Source organism: Centruroides sculpturatus, unplaced genomic scaffold (assembly GCF_000671375.1).
Source record: "Centruroides sculpturatus isolate CEXI.00-Female unplaced genomic scaffold, Cexi_2.0 scaffold652, whole genome shotgun sequence".
NCBI classification, from domain to species: Eukaryota; Metazoa; Arthropoda; class Arachnida; order Scorpiones; family Buthidae; genus Centruroides; species Centruroides sculpturatus.
Window position 1 is genome coordinate 253,505 of NW_019384803.1, and position 19,820 is coordinate 273,324.

Consider the following 19,820-nt stretch of genomic DNA (forward strand, 5'->3'; position numbering starts at 1 on the left):
TATTAGACTTACGGTACCTAATTTACATACTGTGCAGACGATAATAAACTCAACTTACTAGCCTAAAATCTCCGTAGCGTGTTGCCAGGCGGCAGAAAGCATATATATAATTATAATAAAGTTACAATAAATTAAGTTAATATATAATTATATATACAGTAGCTAATTTATATATAATTAATATATAATTATATGTACAGTACCTAATTTATATATAATTTATATATAATACTAAACAGACGATAGCAAACTCAATTTAGCCGCTCCGTAGCGTGGCGCAGGGTCGGAGGAAAGTAGTTCGGCTGCTCATCCACTATTGGTCCAGACTCTATCAATCTTGTCGCGAAACGACATTATAGGAGGTACGTTATACGAAAGTTGCTACAATTTTTTCGCTGCGTTATAGGAATTGTCCTTATAGGAACGTACGTTATAGGGGGGTCGACTGTATAAAACAAATAATATCAGAAGTGTAGATAAATTTAAACTGGATTCTAATAATTTAAAAAATTCAAAATATTAAATTAAATAAGATACAGCTGTAAAAAATATTTCTAAAAAGTTAAGCTTTTATATTCCAAAATAATTCAGTACAGTTTTCATTATTTCATAATATTTAAAGTAGTTTTATTATGCAGTTTTATAATCTGTAAGGTTTTTAATAAGGTGAGAATAATCAATGTTACATACATGGCATAAACATAATGTGATGAAAAACTAACCCACAGTAGACAGGACATCTCTGCATGTGATTTGCCATTGATGGCTACATGATGTATGGTGGTTGTTGTTTTTGCCAAACATCAACTTGGTAGGGAGTGCTGCTTTACAAGAGACCAGATGCAATTTTTTTTAATACAGCCAGGATCAATAAAAGCATCTTTGGCTTGTGCTATGATTGTATAATACTTGACATGAGCAAAGTGCATAGCCTACATTATCCATCTGGTTTCTGTTGTCTTTCTGAACTTCATAAGTATAGTTGTGACAGATTTTGACTAATCACAGAACGAGCTGGTGCTGCTTTTGCTTATTTTGCCTTTATAAAAAAAATTTGTGGGCCAAGTGCATTTTTAATGGTAGATGATAATATGAGCAATGTTGCCAAAGACCAGCAAGTCCACAATGGACCTTTTAGGATGAGATGCATTTGACCTATTGGCCTCCACTTGTACAATAACAAGACTGGCAATATTTCAAGCTAATTGACAATTTTGCAATGAATTTTTTTTTTTCAATATGGTGCCTTTTCTATACTGTTATAAATTTATTTGTGGCCTGTTTTAATTTTTACTTAACAATTCTCGAGTCAGGCCTAGGCAAACTAGACAATTAAAATTGCCTAGGGCCCAGATCTGAAAGAAATGCACAAATCAATTTGTAAATTGTTATTTCTGTATACAGTAAAACTTCCACTCCCGAATAGTGGACATCTCTGCTTAATGGACATTTTTACAATCGCCAGACCTTTCAAATAGGACATCTATTATATTTACTTCTAAATAGTGGACAAACCGACAAAATTATCCTGATGATATCCACTATTTATAGATTATACTGTATTTGAATTTAAATGATTAGTAAACAAAGTGAATGTTTTCTAGACCAACAAACTTTCATTTATCATTGACATTTGTCAAGCTTGGATAAAAATAAGTATTAGTGTTGGATTTGATCAAATCAGTTGTCATATCAGTATTGGATCATATCAGTTAATTCAGTATTATCTCATGTTTAATTTTTATAAGTCTCATTTAAATCATATCACAGTCAATCAGAAAATTGTATTCAAACTGTTTGTTTTATAGAAAGAAATATATGCATTGGACATCTGTATTATAGTTGACAGATTGTAACTTATTGCTTCTTTTTTTGTCAACATCAGTAAAAATGAAATTAATATCAGTAAAAGTTATAGAGCAAAATCAAGACAATGCTCTATCCACCAGGTTGTAGGCCACCCAGTATATGAATGCCAGGGGAAGTAGGCTTCTTTGCATATTTCACATATATTCTGAAAAGTACTTGCAGTTTTATGAGTATTGAAAATGAAACCTAAATTTTTTGTTTCATTTTTATTTATTTATTTATTTATTTTTCTTAAAACAATATAATTGTATACTTTTAAATTTTTGCTGGATGATAACTAAGGAACATTTAAAAGAAATTGATGATCACCCGAGAATTTTTTGGAAATGACTACNGACTCTCATTAATTTGAACTCATAATTGAATTTCCTCTTAATTCTAAGTGGGTACTAGTCTCCATCTGATTCCTATTTAAATCAATATAAAATTCTCTTTTTAATTCGAACTCAATTGTGCTGCCTCCTGTTTATTTGAATCAAGAGCATGTGTTAGTAGATTAACATCTTTCCATTTTTGAAATTTAAGGATTGAATTTCAAAAATGGAAAGATGTTAATCTACTAACATCTTTCCATTTTAATAAATTTCATGGTAAATTTTCAGCAACTTCTTTCAGTTTTTGATGATTAATTGATTTAGTAGACTCATAGAAGTAAACTAAAAAAGTTATGGAAATAAAATTTCTGTGTAAGTTATCAAACCTGAGTGATTTAATATGATAAAAACAATTACTTTAGTTTAGTCAATTGTTTTTGAACAATTGACAGTCAGGTCAAGCAAATTCCATGTAAAGTTTGTGGGCTGTAACATGATAGCTTACAACTTGGCTGATATTTAGCATCAATAAATAATTGATGCACTTAATTTTAGCATCAGTTTAACACTATATAATATGTACCAAAGGCAGTTATTGAAATTGAAGGAAATGTTAAATGAACTTGAATATAAGTTGAGAGTAATTTGTACCTTTAAAACTGGAAAAACATCAACTAATGTTAATACAGTCTACTTTTAAGGGCTAACAATGACACAAGAATTGTCTAAATAGTTCTGTTTTCTTTACAATACATAATCAAATTTTTTTCTCAGAAAGTTGTAAGCATGGAGTTATAATTAGGAATGATTAACAGTGGTATTGAATACTTCAGTATATGATGTGTTGTGATCTTTTCATAAATACATAAACAAAAATATTTATATGAGCTTTGAACAACTTATTTAGATAAAAATAATAAGTTTACATGGCCACTATGATTGTATAATACTTGACATGAGCAAAGTGCATAGCCTACATTATCCATCTGGTTTATGTTGTCTTTCTGAACTTCATAAGTATAGTTGTGACAGATTTTGACTAATCACAGAACGAGCTGGTGCTGCTTTTGCTTATTTTGCCTTTATAAAAAAAATTTGTGGGCCAAGTGCATTTTTAATGGTAGATGATAATATGAGCAATGTTGCCAAAGACCAGCAAGTCCACAATGGACCTTTTAGGATGAGATGCATTTGACCTATTGGCCTCCACTTGTACAATAACAAGACTGGCAATATTTCAAGCTAATTGACAATTTTGCAATGAATTTTTTTTTTTCAATATGGTGCCTTTTCTATACTGTTATAAATTTATTTGTGGCCTGTTTTAATTTTTACTTAACAATTCTCGAGTCAGGCCTAGGCAAACTAGACAATTAAAATTGCCTAGGGCCCAGATCTGAAAGAAATGCACAAATCAATTTGTAAATTGTTATTTCTGTATACAGTAAAACTTCCACTCCCGAATAGTGGACATCTCTGCTTAATGGACATTTTTACAATCCCCAGACCTTTCAAATAGGACATCTATTATATTTACTTCTAAATAGTGGACAAACCGACAAAATTATCCTGATGATATCCACTATTTATAGNAAAACCATACTATTACTTACCTTGAGGTAACTCAGAGCTCTTGAGGCTACTCAGAGGTAAAAATTACCTGTGAGGCTGTTTTAGATAGTTCCCCCTTAATTTGTATAGAAGAAAAAACAGAGACAAACTTTCAAAAATATTTATTTATTTATTTATAATAATAAATATTTATAAATTATTATATTTTTTTGAATTTATTTTATATTTTCAGGCATGCAGAGTTATGAAATATTTTCCTCCTGAAACTAGAGTAATGGCACAAGTAAGTTAAATTCTATTTTAAAATAAAACTTAAATGCAAAAAAATTATATTATTTTGTAGGAATTGATTTACATATAAATCTTTCTCATTTCATCTTAATTCATCAACTAGATACAGATTTTAAAATTCTTTTTAAGTTCAGTTGTACTTGAACAGCTTAAGGATGTTAATTCAATTTTTAAAAGATATGTTTTATATTAATATTTATATTTTCTTAACACAGTTAAAACAATGAATCAATTAAAATAATGAATATTAAATTTAATACACTTAATGAAACGTTAAACACTTTCTAGCGCTTATTTTTGTTTTAAATTTGAATGTGTTGTTCGAATGTTCCATTGTTACAGTTTTAAAATACGTTCGAACTCATTTACACCTGAGGATGGTCTATTCCATGAGGCTGAAAACATTAGTGTTTTCAGCCTCATGGAATAGACCATTTTTATTAAACAAACATTTCTCAGCGATAGAAGGTGTTTATTGTTTCATTAAGTGTTTTAAAAACGAGTTTGATATTTAGTTATTAAATTTAATGTTAATTGTTTGAATAGGTGACATTCACAAGATGCTTATATGCACAATTAATTCAGCAACAGTACTCACCTGATAGAAGAGTTGGTTGGAATATGCCATCACCTACAAGTCCGGATTTTAAATCACATGATTTAGGAATGAAACTTGTGAGTTAATGCATTTTTATATTAGGAAAATTAGAATTTTAGATTATTTTCTAGTTTATAAATTATTATTTTTTTAATAAGAACTACTAACTTTTCATTGAGAATACTCTTAATAAAGAAAAGAATAAATGTGTTAGAGAAAAAAATTAAAATGATTTTTTTTTATTAGTGAATTAATTGAGTATTAATTAGGCTTTTTTTTAATACACTAGACCAGGCATGGCCAACATACAGCCCATGGGCTGGATCCAGCCCGTCTAATGAATTTATGTGGCCCGCGATTAATCTTTCAATATTAGCTACTTAAGTCCGAATATCTCGACGAAAAATTCTGACAGCTAAAAATAAAAAAGGTCAACTGTGCGATTAGAGTTAATGCTCCATTAGAAATGTCTTCAGCACAGCATAGAATGTTGATAATGCATGATAATGTGGAAAACGTATCTATAATCTTTATGTACAATTTAGTCTCTACGGAGTGACACCACAATGAGATCTCGCACCACCTGAAAATCTTCCTAGGGTAGCCTCTGGTTTGGCCCATGAAAAAAGTTTTCTTTCCAATTCGGCCCAGGGGCAGAAACTATTGGCCACCCCTGCACTAGACTCTCATTAATTTGAACTCATAATTGAATTTCCTCTTAATTCTAAGTGGGTACTAGTCTCCATCTGATTCCTATTTAAATCAATATAAAATTCTCTTGATAATTAGAAACCAATTGTGCTGCCTCCTGTTTATTTGAATCAAGAACATGTGTTAGTAGATTAACATCTTTCCATTTTTGAAATTTAAGGATTGAATTTAAAGTTAATAAATTAATTAAAAAATCAAATTTTAAAATAAATTAAAATTTAAAAACATTTCAAATCAGTTGGTGCATGATTAGGATAGCTTACCATCACCCTGTGGTGCTTGATTATAATGGCTTCTCATGATTTCTTTATTTATCTATTTATTTACATTAAAATATTTATTTATTTACTTTATTCCATTAATGCACTAATGTATCTTTCTTTTGTATTTCTTATTGATTAAACATTATTCTGCTTGCCATATGTTAAAATCATTATTTTTCCTGTTCTGTAGCATCTAAAAATGATCTTTTAATTTGAACTGTTTACTCCATTTCTCAGTTTGAATTAACAAGTCTGTTCAATAGAATAGACTTGTTAATTCAAACTGAGGAATGGCCTAAAGTTTTCTTTCCAATTCGGCCCAGGGGCAGAAAATGATCTTTTAATTTGAACTGTTTACTCCATTTCTCAGTTTGAATTAACAAGTCTGTTCAATAGAATAGACTTGTTAATTCAAACTGAGGAATGGCCTAAACAGTTCAAATTAAAAGACCATTTTTAGATGCTACATATTAGCTTATACTGATATTTCATGTTTTACCATAATATTTAATCATATACATAAAGATTTTCAATCAAAATTATAAAATTAACAAATATATGATTAGTCTAAAATAAATTATTAAGTTATTTTAGCATATTCTTTGAAAGACATTTAAAACAAATAAATAAAACTGATTGATGAATTATATTTTGGTTAGAATTTTGACAGAACTGGTCATTAATAAGATCAATTTGAAGTAATCTGAACGTGTCTTGTTCGAAAGTATTATTTTTATCATTACTGTTGTATATTTCATAAACTAGTGCTTTAATTTGATTACAAGACAAAAACAGGTTAATCTTAACCAGCAAACTATTTATTTAATTAACATTTTTTGACCATCTTTGAAGCCACTTTTAGGATATTGAAAATTGGAGTAATAAAAAATTACTAGTGTTGCAACAAATAGTATATTCGGCCTCAGGCCTAATACTGAATATTCGGCTTGATTAATGCACGTACAAAAATTGGCGTGCAAACCGCATTATGGCAAGGACCCTGCTCTCTATTGGCCCGCTGTCACTGTGCTTTGCCAATCGCGTAATTCTTGACAGTTGTAGTGGACAGACAAGTGTCATGGCAGTATGTGATAAATGGTGATATCAAATGTGAATAACAATAAAATGACCTACACGTGTAAATAACGGAAAAAGAACAGAGAAGGACCGCGAAGTGAAAATGTGAAAATAAATATGAAATTGAGTTGATAACATAATCAAACAAGTTGAGGCAGCTTATTGGTGTGAAATTCGTGGCCGTCAATGCCAAACAATTGTTGTCATAGACTTCGGAAATCTAAATGCTTGTAATGAAAGTCACTTAGCGTGCATGTGTGAAAGCCTAGGGCCATTTGGGCTACCAAGCTGTCTCGAATCTGTGAAATCATAACTGTGACTTATACCGACATCCTATCTGTCTCTTTTCTCCATTATCACCAAGATATGAGTCATGTAATTGTAAAATGGGAAATCTACGATGGAAAAGTGACTAATCAAAAGTATTGTAAGCACATATTATGATGTATGCATGGGCATATGTGGACTAGAACAATAGAGAAAAGAGAAAGGGAAGAGCAAAGACGAGCACTTAAAAAGAAGGATAGGCAGGATCAGACCTTTAGATGTGCAATGATTCTCGAACAAATAGGTGTGTACGTGTGCTGATCTTTGTAATTATAAATTGTGAATACATGTGACTAATGTTATTTTCTTTTTTATTGTGCATGTTATAAGTTATAAATAAATATAAACAAACAACACTAACCCGATAACATTAAATATAAATACTAAAATGATTAATTTACTGTTTTTGTTATGTCTTACTCCTGTTTTTAGGTATTCTGTATTTGGCTGAATAGTGATTAAATATTCGATATTCGGCCGAATAGCGAAAAATAGGCCAAATACCAAATAATAACCGAATATTCGTTACATCAGTAAAAATTACTTATTATCTGAATTACCAAATTTGAATTTCAAAATTGGAACATTGTAAAATTGTGTTGATTTTTGAATATTACTAAATATTACAGTTATTTTTAACATTGTATAATGTTAAATGTTATTTTATGTTATGTTAACATTGTATAATGTATAATGTTAAAAATAAATGTAAGTATAGAATATATCAATAAATTGATCCAAACCATCAAAATAATAATTATTGAATGTATATATATACTGTACATGCAAAATTAATCACATGCAGGAACTCCTACTAATACTGTCACTATCAGGCATTAGATATGTATAATGCTAAATATTTCCATGCTGCCGAAAGGTAGTTTGTGTCCTTATAATTAATACATTGGAAGTTTTTGGCATGTTTGTAAATGCTGACTGTTTCTACATTCCTGTTTTCCTTTGGGTTTCTGGATGTTTGAAGGAGTTTTATGATCCTAAAATGTGAAATAGTCTCTGGAACTATGGATAGTACGACTAATGCAATAGTGCATTTTGCTTTCCTAATATCATACTCATTCTGTTTAATTCTAATGGAGAGGTTGCATGCTATATACCCTATGTATCAGCTGATACAATTCTCATTACCTATTGTGATTGGCATTTCATAAATCTCTGATGTTTAAGTCTGTTGGCTCTAGCACACACAAGTGGTATACATTAGAGTTATGCTTATAGATAAATTGTATGCATCCTGTTTTATTTTACTTATTATTTTGTATGTTCTATCCAGTTGCATGCTGTATGCAACTAACACATGTCCTGGCTGTTGTTGGGTATGTTGAACTTTCAGTTTTTTATTTCTGAAATGCCAGTATATGTAGCCAACCATTCTCATTGAGGGGAATCATTCCCTCACTCAAAAGATTATCATTTCCAACTTCATGGTTTCTTGTGATTTCTTTAGGCTAGCACAGTAGCTGTCATCTTTAACTGTATGGCTATTGCATGGCAAGACTGATTGTGAAAGCAGAAAAATTTTTGTAGGATCAGTATTAACAAACTTATCACATACTATGACAAGTATTTTAATTATATATTTTTATATATAAACATCACTAAGCCTGATATATTAATAATAAATCAAATGATTACTGTAATTAATCAGGCTATTTTTTGTCACTATTAATAATTAGATAAAAGTAGCAAAAAATAGCCTGATTAATTATGGTGATTGTTTGGTTTATTATTAATACATTGGATTTTGTTTATATATTTATATATATATATCATTTTGGGGTAAAATGATAGCTGGCTGAGTGCCATAGTGGATGATTATAAAGGTCGTGGCTGTAGAATTTGGTGTAATGAGTAACTGTGGATGATGATATTAAGAATTAAATATGTCTGGAAGTGAAGAATTGCTTAGAGGTCTGGGTGGTATAAGTGGCAGTATGACCACATGGTAAGCAGGAGTTTTGGGTTTAAATCCCACTCAGGGTTGATTCTTTATTTCCAGACTATTCTAAAATTATTTAATCGGTCAGCATATTGCTTTTATATTTGCTCAAACTTGAAGAAAATTAAAATTACTGATTACCTAAATATCTCAGAAAAATACAATAAATCAGCATAGCTTCTTATCAATATGCACATAAAATAAAAATGATAGTATATTAAATCTAAAATTTATCAGACAAAAGACTATCAGTTACCAGATAAATAAATAAAAGTTGATGATTCATAAGTTCTTTTATGGATGACTTTATATATAATTGTCCTTCAGAACTAAGTCTAGTATGTTAAAAAATTTCATCAAAGTTTTAAAATAGAAAATTTCTAATGTTCTACGAATAAAACAAGAGTTTTATAGTGGCCAAACTATGGCTTGCGAGCTCTTCTAGACCCTTATTTCAGCATTCATATGCTGAAATAATGATCTAGAAGAGCATACAATTTTGTTTTATAAACTTGAGACATGCTACTAGCACATCCTGTAAGTAATATTGTATAATATTACAGTATTACTATACAGTATGTTATAACCATATAGGAGCTGCAGTAAGTTCTTCTAGAACTTACTGCAGGTTACAAGATGCAGTTTGGCCACTCTGGAGAGAATTTTTCTCAAATCTAACTGAATGATGAAATGCTAGGATATGTAGAATAAAAAACATCTATCCAATAAATTTTGGACTTACAACTAGTTTACAGTTTTATTTTATATCTGAGAAAAATATTTGAAAATTAAATTTTTTTAAATCTTAAAATATTGTATTTTGATTAATATTTCTGTGTAAAACTCTGTATATCAAAAATCTTATTTTTATTCTCAAAGGCTTGTGGATTTGAAATATTGGTAGCAAATACAGAACAATCATCTAAAATCAACTTAACCTTGCCTGAAGATGTTGACTTTTCAGGTGATAATCGATGGATGAGATATTTACAGACACTTACGGATAAAGGTTATTTTAGAGTAAGTAATTTTGGTTTCAGTTAAAATATAAAAATTAAATTTATTAATGAAATTAATTATTTAAATTGGCTTTTCAAAAACAGTATTTTTTAACCATTAATGCTGTTTGTTTAAAAATTATATTAGTTCATTATTACTAAAAATTAATTATATTATTATATATATATTATATATTAAAAAATTAATTATATTATAAAAATATAATTAATTTTTTCTTGCAGGGAGAATTAGAAGGTTCTCTTCTTTATCAGAAATTGCTGAAAGAAGCTAAATATTTTTATTGTGAGAATTTTGTAAAAACAAGTAAAAATGATTTTCTGACTCCAGGAGCCAAAATTTTACATTTGTTGGAAACATTGTCTATTAATTATGAAGAGTTGAAAGAAGAAGAAAAAATGCTAAAACCTCCAGATGGTAATTAACATTATTTTCTAATAGTATCTGATATTAATTTTAAAACTAAAATCTTATATATTTTTGAATTTTTTATATAAAATAAGCATTGAATATGATATTAATTTTTGTTTTAGTAAAAGAAAATACTCTAAGCATGTGATTAAACACACACATTTAAATTATTCTGATAATTCATGTAAACTTATATTTAAAAAAAGAAACCCACATATGGGTTTATTCAAATCATACTTTCTAAATCACATTTTCTAAGCTAAGGATTACTGTTAACAACTTATTCAAAATTTTAATTATATACATTTTTGTTCACATTTTCTTGTCATCTGTATTACTTATTTAGAATTATTTTTTGGTTTTCATTTAATGATTCCTGCAGCCACTCACACTAATATATACAAAAATTAATTTTGAAAAAATAAATTTGCAGATTCGAATAGCCCCACAGGTTTGAGTAAATCCACACCCCAATCAAATTTTAAAAAATAATCTCATCGTGGGTTTATTACAATGCATACAGTAGTTAATATATTTCCTGGATTCTAAGATGTAATACTCATTTACTTATTCATAATAGAGATGATTCTTACAATTGTAATCTCATACATTTTGTAATCTAACCTCATAAATTTTACATTTGTAATCTAAAAGAGTAATCAGTGTTGATTATACTAGATTACATGGTGTATTATGCACCATTAATTTATGCTTTTGGGTCTTCTGTGCATTACCAATGGTCACATCAATTCAAATGGATTCTGCCGATAATCACCATTTAATTTAAACTGTTTTTTAACATTTAAAATGTCTTTAAGATAACATTATAATGCAGCTTTAAATAAAAAGCTATTGCACATGAAGAAGAGCATGGAAATAGAGTTACTGAACATTACCTATTTCATTGTGTTTATATTATTTTTCTAACTTGTTACTACTTAACAAAATTTGATAAAATTGATTATTTTCAAATCTTTCAGCTCCATAAAAACCACCATAAAATTTCATTTCAAACTCATAGTGCATCTTAGAATCAAATGATATTATTTTAAATAGACTAATCTAAACTTTAATTTACACTTGAAAATTATTATTATAAAAACCAAATTTACACTATTTGAATACTGGAACTTGTAATTAATCATATTTTAGTTTCAGAAAATTTTTTCATAATTCTCTCTTTCAGTATACAGTGGGTGCAAATAACGAACACTTTAGCGAAAGATTTTTATGATTGGACAACAAACACTTCACTGAACAAACATAAAAAGAAGTGACAAAAATAGCAAATACTGATTGATCTTCCCTTGTCTTCAGGCAATAATTCGAAACTTTTTGGAGCCCTGGAGATGTCAACATCGACACTCAACTTGGAAGATACTGATTGGATAGTATTCCTCCAAACTTTGAAACTCTCCCTTGTAATTCCAGCCTTTTATTTTTCTGACAGAAACAATTCTTTTATAGTATTCGTGAGACTGTTGGGCGGGCACTCGTTAAGTTTTGCGTCTGTTTTTATTTTTGAAAGGTGAGAGTATAATAGCAAAGGTAGAGAGTGAGCAGATGATGGCTGGTGTTGCTGGGCAGTATGGATTGAATAGATCTAGAGTACATTGCAGTTCAATCTTATCTAAAAAAGATAGTGTAATCGAGAAGACTCAAGCAGCTAAAAGAGTTACAAAAATCACATCTGAGAAATAAAGAACATTGAAGAGCTTTTAATGGAACCTGAAACTGATCTGACGCCAGAAGAACACCAAGAATCTCGGTGAGATATGTTATCTTCTGAAAAAGAGAATTAATGTCGATATCTGATATTAATTAAGCATATTTTTGAAGCGGGATGATGTCTTAGAATGGCATCCAAACCAGGTTGAGGTTAATAGGCTTAGGGATATTTACAATTACAATGCTATTAATTTTGAAAAATCTTGAAGAAGAGAGAAAAGCAATCAATATTGGACAGATTCTTTAACCTCCACAAACGGAAAAGCATGACTAATGAAAATGCAAGACTGCATATATGTATTTTTACTATTACATATAAATAAACTTAATAAAAAAGTTTTTATTTTTTTATTTTTTGGAGTCTCCGGAACGAATTAATCAAATTCCCATAAAAACTATGGTAAATCGATAATCAGTCAACGAACAATTCAGATAACGAAGAAAGTCTTGGAACGGATTATGTTCGTTAACTGATCACCCACTGTATTGTCTAATTTATGCCAAATGGTATTTAAACTTACATCTTCACATTTGTGTGAAAGAAAATTATAAAACAGATAAATGGAAGAATTTAAATGAAAAATTATTATAAATTCAAGTTTCAAAATGACAGTACAAATAAATAGTTATAACATTTTTCTGCTATTTACTTTCAATTAATGATTAAATATAATAATTTAATCAGAATAAAAACTCGAAAATTCTTTATAAAGTAAGGTCAGAGTTATGAAACAAATGCAAATAGATGTTTAATCTTCACTTTTCTTACTATAATACAGGGTGATCAGAATTGATCACACAACAATTATGTCATCCCTTGTTGAAAACCAATCTGAAAAAGCATTTTCCATTTTTTGCTTGGATGTGGCATTCCAAAGATATTTGTAAAGTTAATTTTTTTGTTTTCAGTTTGAAATGCATTGCTAAATGAGCAATTATTTATTGACATTGCCACAATGCTCGACGGCAATTTTTAATCATATTTTTAATTTATTTAATTTAAAATATATTCTGTCCATCTCAAATCAATAGTGTCTTGTCTCTATACATCATATTTTTCCTTTAACAATAGTCATGCCTGTTATCTATTAACTGCTTTCTGGGGAAAGATTTTGAATTGAAATAACATGACTTCCAGTTTGCATTGAAAGTTCATATATAGTTAATCGGGGCCTCCTGCCCCTAAGGTTTCTACATCTGGTCTCTGATTTCATCTGTCTAACTTTGGACAGGCGATAGTGGGAATTTATAGGTCTACACTTTTTTCAAATTGCAGCCCAGTAAAGATAATAAAAGAGTTGATTGGAGGTTTTGGTCTTTGTTGAATACACATAATAGGAAAGAGACTAGTCCTGGCATTATACATAAGAATTCATTATATAGCATTATATCTGTTTCCATTTTAACAGTATTACTCAATTCTTTTAAAAATTTAGTTATTTTTTAAGTAATTTTTATTTTCAAATAAATCATGTAAAAAACAAACCTTTAAGCACAATTCTGGCCTCATTTTTCTTTCTGACAAATGCTTTTGGTTTCTTTGATAAACCTGTCTCAGGGTTGTTTAAGATTTCAATGTTCTAAATTGGAATATCTACTCAGGTAATGACATATCTTTGATTTAAAAAACTTTATTTAGATATTGAAAACAATGTAATTGCCATGTGACTGTATTTTCTAAGTTCCATACTAAGTAATGATTTATGTTGTGGTTTATAAAATTATATCTTGTGAGCCCCAAGTAGAGTTCTTATTCAGGATATCATAAAATGATCTCCAGGCAGCAAATAAGGTTCCATAGTCTTTTGGTTTATGCAAATCCCTTTTAAGGAGGTCTATCAAAGGAGTCGATGTTTTACATGATTTAAACTTTCTTCCGACTTTGATTCTATTGAACTTATTTTCAAATGTTCTTTATTTTTGAAATGTATTTTTTAAGATCTCTGAAAATTAAATTTTTAAAGAAAAAATGATAAATAATTTTAGTAAATATAAATAGTTTAATAGAAGAAATGAAATTTAAAAAAATATATAAATTTTTTCTTTATATAATGATAGATGATAGCTGGTTGGAAATCAAACCTGAAGAACTTGATAAATTACTTTCTGAATATTCAAAGAGAAGTGAATGTAAAAGAAATTCTTTATCTGGGTAAGTAGCATTTTAAAATTTCATTATAAATAGCTGTAATATGTCAAAATTAAGGGAATGAGAAATGAAAAAAAATAATTATTTTTACTTAAAATTATGCAAACTCTGTTGAACTATAAAATTTGTTATCACATTTTACTTCCTGACTGTAATAAATTATAACACCATGAAAGTATGGTAGTCAACAAATTTTGATCCCTTCTGGTTTTTTGTTTTTTTTCAATGTTTCGACACTGAAGGTGCCCAAAAAATGTAAAAAAAAAAACTTTTACAAAATTGTGTGGCTATGAGTTGGTGTTTATTTTGCTTTATCTCTCAGGACTGGATGAACCAAAAATTTGGAAATTTGGTAGGATTATTTCTATATATGTGGGGCATTGATATTATTAAATTTTGATGGTTAAAGATCAAGGGGTGGAGAGAGAAAGGATAGGGTGATCATATGTTTTATGTGAAATAGGATCAGATTTAACAAAAATTTTACTTATGGGCATTTAGAATTTTTTTAAAAACTCATCTTTACTCTCAAAATTAAGCTTTTTTGTCATCTTACAATAAATAATAATATAAAATATATTATTTAATAAAATCTCTTGAAAGATGGAACCATAGATAATTTAAATTTTGTTCTAATATGTCTTGGTGTTTTTTAAACTTAAATATAGAAATTTATAATTCAATAAAATTAACCTCTTTTTTGTTTAACAAAACTAATTTTGTTCAACAAAATTAAGTTTCAATTTATTTATATTCACAAAAGTTACCAACTACTACAAATTACAGTTTATACAGAAGCCATGTATAAATTACAAACTTACGGATAATTTTCTAAAAAGTACAGAACAACCTTTTACACTCAAATGTACACTAATGCAACAAGGGACATGAGACATGGATGTTAGTTAACATTTTGTCCACATAGAATTGCTAGTTCATGGACTGTTTTATATTTAAGACATAGGTGGCAGCTGTAGTTGCAGAATTTTTTTTCCTTCTGTTTTCTTCCATTGTTCAAACAAGCAAATTTGAAGTTCTGTTTGATATGTTGTGTAATTTGTGTTTGATAGTCCTCTAAAAAAGACACTCTGTATGATTTTCATAAATGTGGAAAAAAGGTGATTTGTACAATCATCAAATTTTACTTTTTTGGTTAACACCAAATGATTGCCAGCTATACGTTGGGCTATATTAATGCTATTATTAATAATTAAATGCTAAAAAATTTGGACTAGATGTACCATCTCTTGATAGATTTAATAATTATAATTTATTTAACAATTGCAGCATTATCTACATTATTAATGTCATTGAGCATTTGCCTTTGCTCAATAATGTTAAGCTAAATCCTATAATCACTCTCTCCTAAAACATTAGTTGGGCTTATAAACTTTATCAGCTTCTAACAGTGAAGTGTATTAGTCATTTGAAGAACTTATAAACACATCAGAAGAAAGCAACTCAGGAATATGAACAATTTTCAATAGTCTTTGCAACTTTGTCCTCATAGTTGTTTGTTTTGTCAAGTTTACAGCAATATTGTGTATTTTTATTTTTGACTTATGTTTCCCTAACTTGCTATACTTTTGCCTATTTTTTTTCTACCCTGTTTTCACTCTGTATTTAAATTTATTTTCTAATTTTGTGTTCTTTCTGGTTATGCATTGCAATGCCAGTTAATAAAGATTTACTTTGATACATGATATATTGACAATGTATTGTTTTTAGTGACAATTCTTAGTTCTGTTTGGAAATGGACATCTACAATGTTAGTCTGAAGTAGTCTTCTACACTATGTCTATTGAGCTGTTCCTATTGCTGGCAACCTGAACTGGAGTGCCATCTTGTGTAACAGTCAGTTTCTTAGTAGTGGTACAAACGACTTTAACAGTTCAGTGATATTAGGGATATAGCCAGATATTTCTAGATATAGATTATTCACATGGCTGATGACTTGCATAGATTTAATATAGGTAGATAGGCTATCATAAAAATACAATAGTCCGCAACCACTAGCAACACATTATTGTGCAAGGAGCTAATATACTGATATGCCATGCAGTCATATGCAAAACATTGATACAATGTCAATAAAAAATAAAAGCCTGAACAAGAACAAGTATTAAATTTTATTCTTCTTAACCTTATGCTTGTTCATGATGCCTAATAGTTTAGTCTGATGTGCCTGTTTTCTATTCCATCCTATTGCCAAATGCTTGTGATATTTTTTTTTAATACTGTGATTACTTTCAAACTCATGTGGGGTAATGTTAGAAGCTAACAGACAATGAGGGTCAAAGAGCATTAGTGTGAGAAATGCTGCCCTGTGTGGCTACATCCTGTTTAACATATTCTTCATTATATCAAAATTTACAGAATATCAATTTTTTTGTTCATATTTATTAGAAATTTAATAATTTTATACAATGAAATGTTAAATCTAATTCATTTATTTTCCAGAAATGAAAAGCAATTGACCGAAACCATAACTGAAAGTTTAAAATCGTTTATTTATCACAAGTCTGATTTTGAAGGTGCAGAAATTCCAAAATCTAGAAGTCAAAAGAAAGAGAGTTTTGATCCTGAGCATTTTACAGATCCAATGAATTCTATTTTGGGTAAATTTTTCTAATTCAATTTTTTCTTTAACTTTTTGTTTTAATTTTTGCTACCTTTTGCCTTGTGGGCATTAAGATGGTCTTTTAGTCTTACCCATTATGGGTTCAGCCAGGTCCACAATAATCAGTCAGGTGGTGAGGACTGGATTTTGGCATGATGTGACAGATCATGAAAAAATTCCTGGGGTTGTTCACTTGAATTTGATTTCATATTTCCAGAGCTGTAATTGGTTAAATTTTACAAAAATTTTACATTTACAAAAGTTGTTAGTGCTTTTTAAATGTACAAACATTTTTGATGTTTGTATTATGTTAAAAATTAAATAGTTTAGTGTTTATCAATTTAAAGTTAGTTCTTTAGTTTGTACATTAAACACATTATATAATGTATTATGATTTAGAAAATTCTTATTATACATTGATAAGGGTAAAAAAAAATTTGAATGGATACTGCTGTGGAAGATGCCTTGGATGGCAAGAAATACAGAATAGTTTGAAGGTTGATATGTTCATGAAATTGAATTCAACTTTATGAACATATTACATAAACACAAGCAGATGAAATTTGATTATTCAATCAATGGGCAATAATAATCAAAAACTTGGGTAAATGAAATAAAAAGCTGACAAATGGATCAAAATATTTAATGAAATGCATGAAAAAGATCTTGAATTCCAAGATGTTAATTATTCAATAGTTAGGCCATTATTTTCCAAGAACTACAGCTTCTGTAGAAAGAATATTTTCACTTATCAATGTCCTCTGATCAAAAGAAAAGTAAAATTGCAAGTGGTCAGAATTTATTAAACACAATGAGTTCATCTGGAAAATATTCTTGGTTTAATTAACACTGGAAAATCTTCTGCATCAACTTACTATTAAATATATCATATTTTAATAAAAATAACATTTTTTTAAAATAAATATAAAAATAACAATATCATAAATAGTATACTAACAAATTGTTAACAATACTCATTTGCATTTCATGATGGAATTTTAATATGAGACAGCCTGCAGTTTCTATCCCATTTTGGCATGAAGAAAAAAATATAATCAGTTTACTTAGTCACCTTGGCCATCAGACCATCCTAACATTTTTTTATTGCTATAATTACGTATTAATTTTTTGTAATGATGATTTAATTATAATTCAAATATAATAAGAAATAACAATAATATAAAATGAAATATTGATTTCATACTTAAAAATTTTGTTGTTAATTTTTTATTTTTATGCTTTCAGACTTTCATGTTCCTGACTCTGATCATAGTTCTAGTTCAGAAATGAGTGGATATAGTGATGAAGATGATGGAATGGATTTTTCTGATGAAAGTATGAATATTTTAATCACATGAGAATGTATTCAAAAAAATCAAAAGTACTTAATGATGATTACAGTTAATTTAGAAGTGAAAATATGATATAATTTATGCATATTAGGCTCAGGTTGTGGTGAATAGTGTCAAAATCACCACTTGGTAATATTTTTATTAAAGTGGCAAACTACAAATTATAAATATATTAACAAAAAATTATAATATTGGCAATTACAAATGGCAATAAAAACCTGTCTGCTTGTCTCGACATTCAGCGTGAAATTGAATCACAAATCACACTTCAGGAAAAACAGAAAAATGTCGAGCTTCCGTACAATGGGAGTCCTATGCACCATACACCTAGAGTGCATATACTTTTTGAATCTGATCCAAAATTACTCTAATCATTGAAATCCTGTATACAAATGAACTATAGCAATCTGATCAAATGTATACAAATGCCATCAATGATCAACTGAATTGCAATCAAACTAATCTGAATGGAGGGTAGGATTGTTTGGATTGGATAAAAGTGATTAAAGATGGCGACAACCATGGTTAAAGTCAAGCTTATAGTTGACTGCAAAGGAATATGGTTTACTATCAACAATGAAAAGCATTGTACTTGAAACTTATAAATGGTAAGTAAAAACATCATTGTTAAAATATCTGATAAACTGAGATGAAAAAATAAGTATTTAGAGACAATTTTGCAAGATTGTATGGCAAGAGTGCATGACATGCATGCTCCCATTTTGCCGTTTTGTTAACAAATTTGTTCAGGTAAATATGATTCGATCCTACTTATATACTTTCTGCCAACTAAAATACATGACTGAAGCAATCTGTATTAAGTGAAAAGACTGATCCAATCTTACAGATCGATCCATTTGTAACAAAAAGTATATGCACTCTTAGTGATTTCATGACATCACATGGCAAGTTTGAGCAGAAAAGTAGGAAGTGACTTCAAGAACCAAATGCAATTTTTTGCAATGCCACCCAACATTTCCAGATTGGGGATTTTTTATTGACTGACAGAAAATTTGGGGGAATTTTTTGCGATGACTTTTTTCACTTTGATTTTTTTTCAGTAGACTAAAACAAAAATTTTGACTTGACAGAACCTGTAAAATACTGTTTAAACATTTCAGAACTATTCATTAAAAAATTATTCAGAAATGATTCCTATTGCTAACAAGGGGAGAATCAGATGTTCTGGTCTCCAATTTGAATGAAACTTGGTGAGCACATTACCTTAAACAGAAGCATCTCATCCAAATAATAGGACCCACTTCTCAAACATTTCCAAAAATTTGGCCTCTGAAAATTTAGTTTTTAGCTTGTAAGTCTTTGGAAGTTTCACATCCCAGAGTGGCAATAGCTGAGTGAATAAGATGCTAGGTACTGGAGCTAGACAATGTAAGTTTGGAGTTTTAGTTTAGTTTTTTTACATGTAACTTTATTATTTTACCACATTGTTAGCGTTATTATTACTATTATTATTCCTCATGTTTAAAGGTTTTAAAACAAAAAATTAAAAATTGTGATGTCATTTCATATTTAACAGAAACAAGACATTATAGATTTACTCTTA

General features: G+C 28.9%; 1 protein-coding gene across 1 annotated transcript in view; it reads left to right on the forward strand.

Moving 5' to 3' along the window:
* LOC111629602 (protein ecdysoneless homolog) overlaps positions 1-18,821 on the forward strand; it is a 48,422-nt gene extending 29,601 nt beyond the window's left edge. The window contains exons 6-12 of the mRNA XM_023373501.1: positions 3,988-4,038; positions 4,593-4,721; positions 9,859-9,999; positions 10,221-10,413; positions 14,194-14,287; positions 16,745-16,902; positions 18,150-18,821. Of these exons, the coding sequence (XP_023229269.1) occupies positions 3,988-4,038; positions 4,593-4,721; positions 9,859-9,999; positions 10,221-10,413; positions 14,194-14,287; positions 16,745-16,902; positions 18,150-18,262 (879 nt within the window). The 3' untranslated portion in view covers positions 18,263-18,821. The remainder of the gene's footprint in view (positions 1-3,987; positions 4,039-4,592; positions 4,722-9,858; positions 10,000-10,220; positions 10,414-14,193; positions 14,288-16,744; positions 16,903-18,149) is intronic.
* The last annotated feature ends 999 nt before the right edge of the window (positions 18,822-19,820 follow it).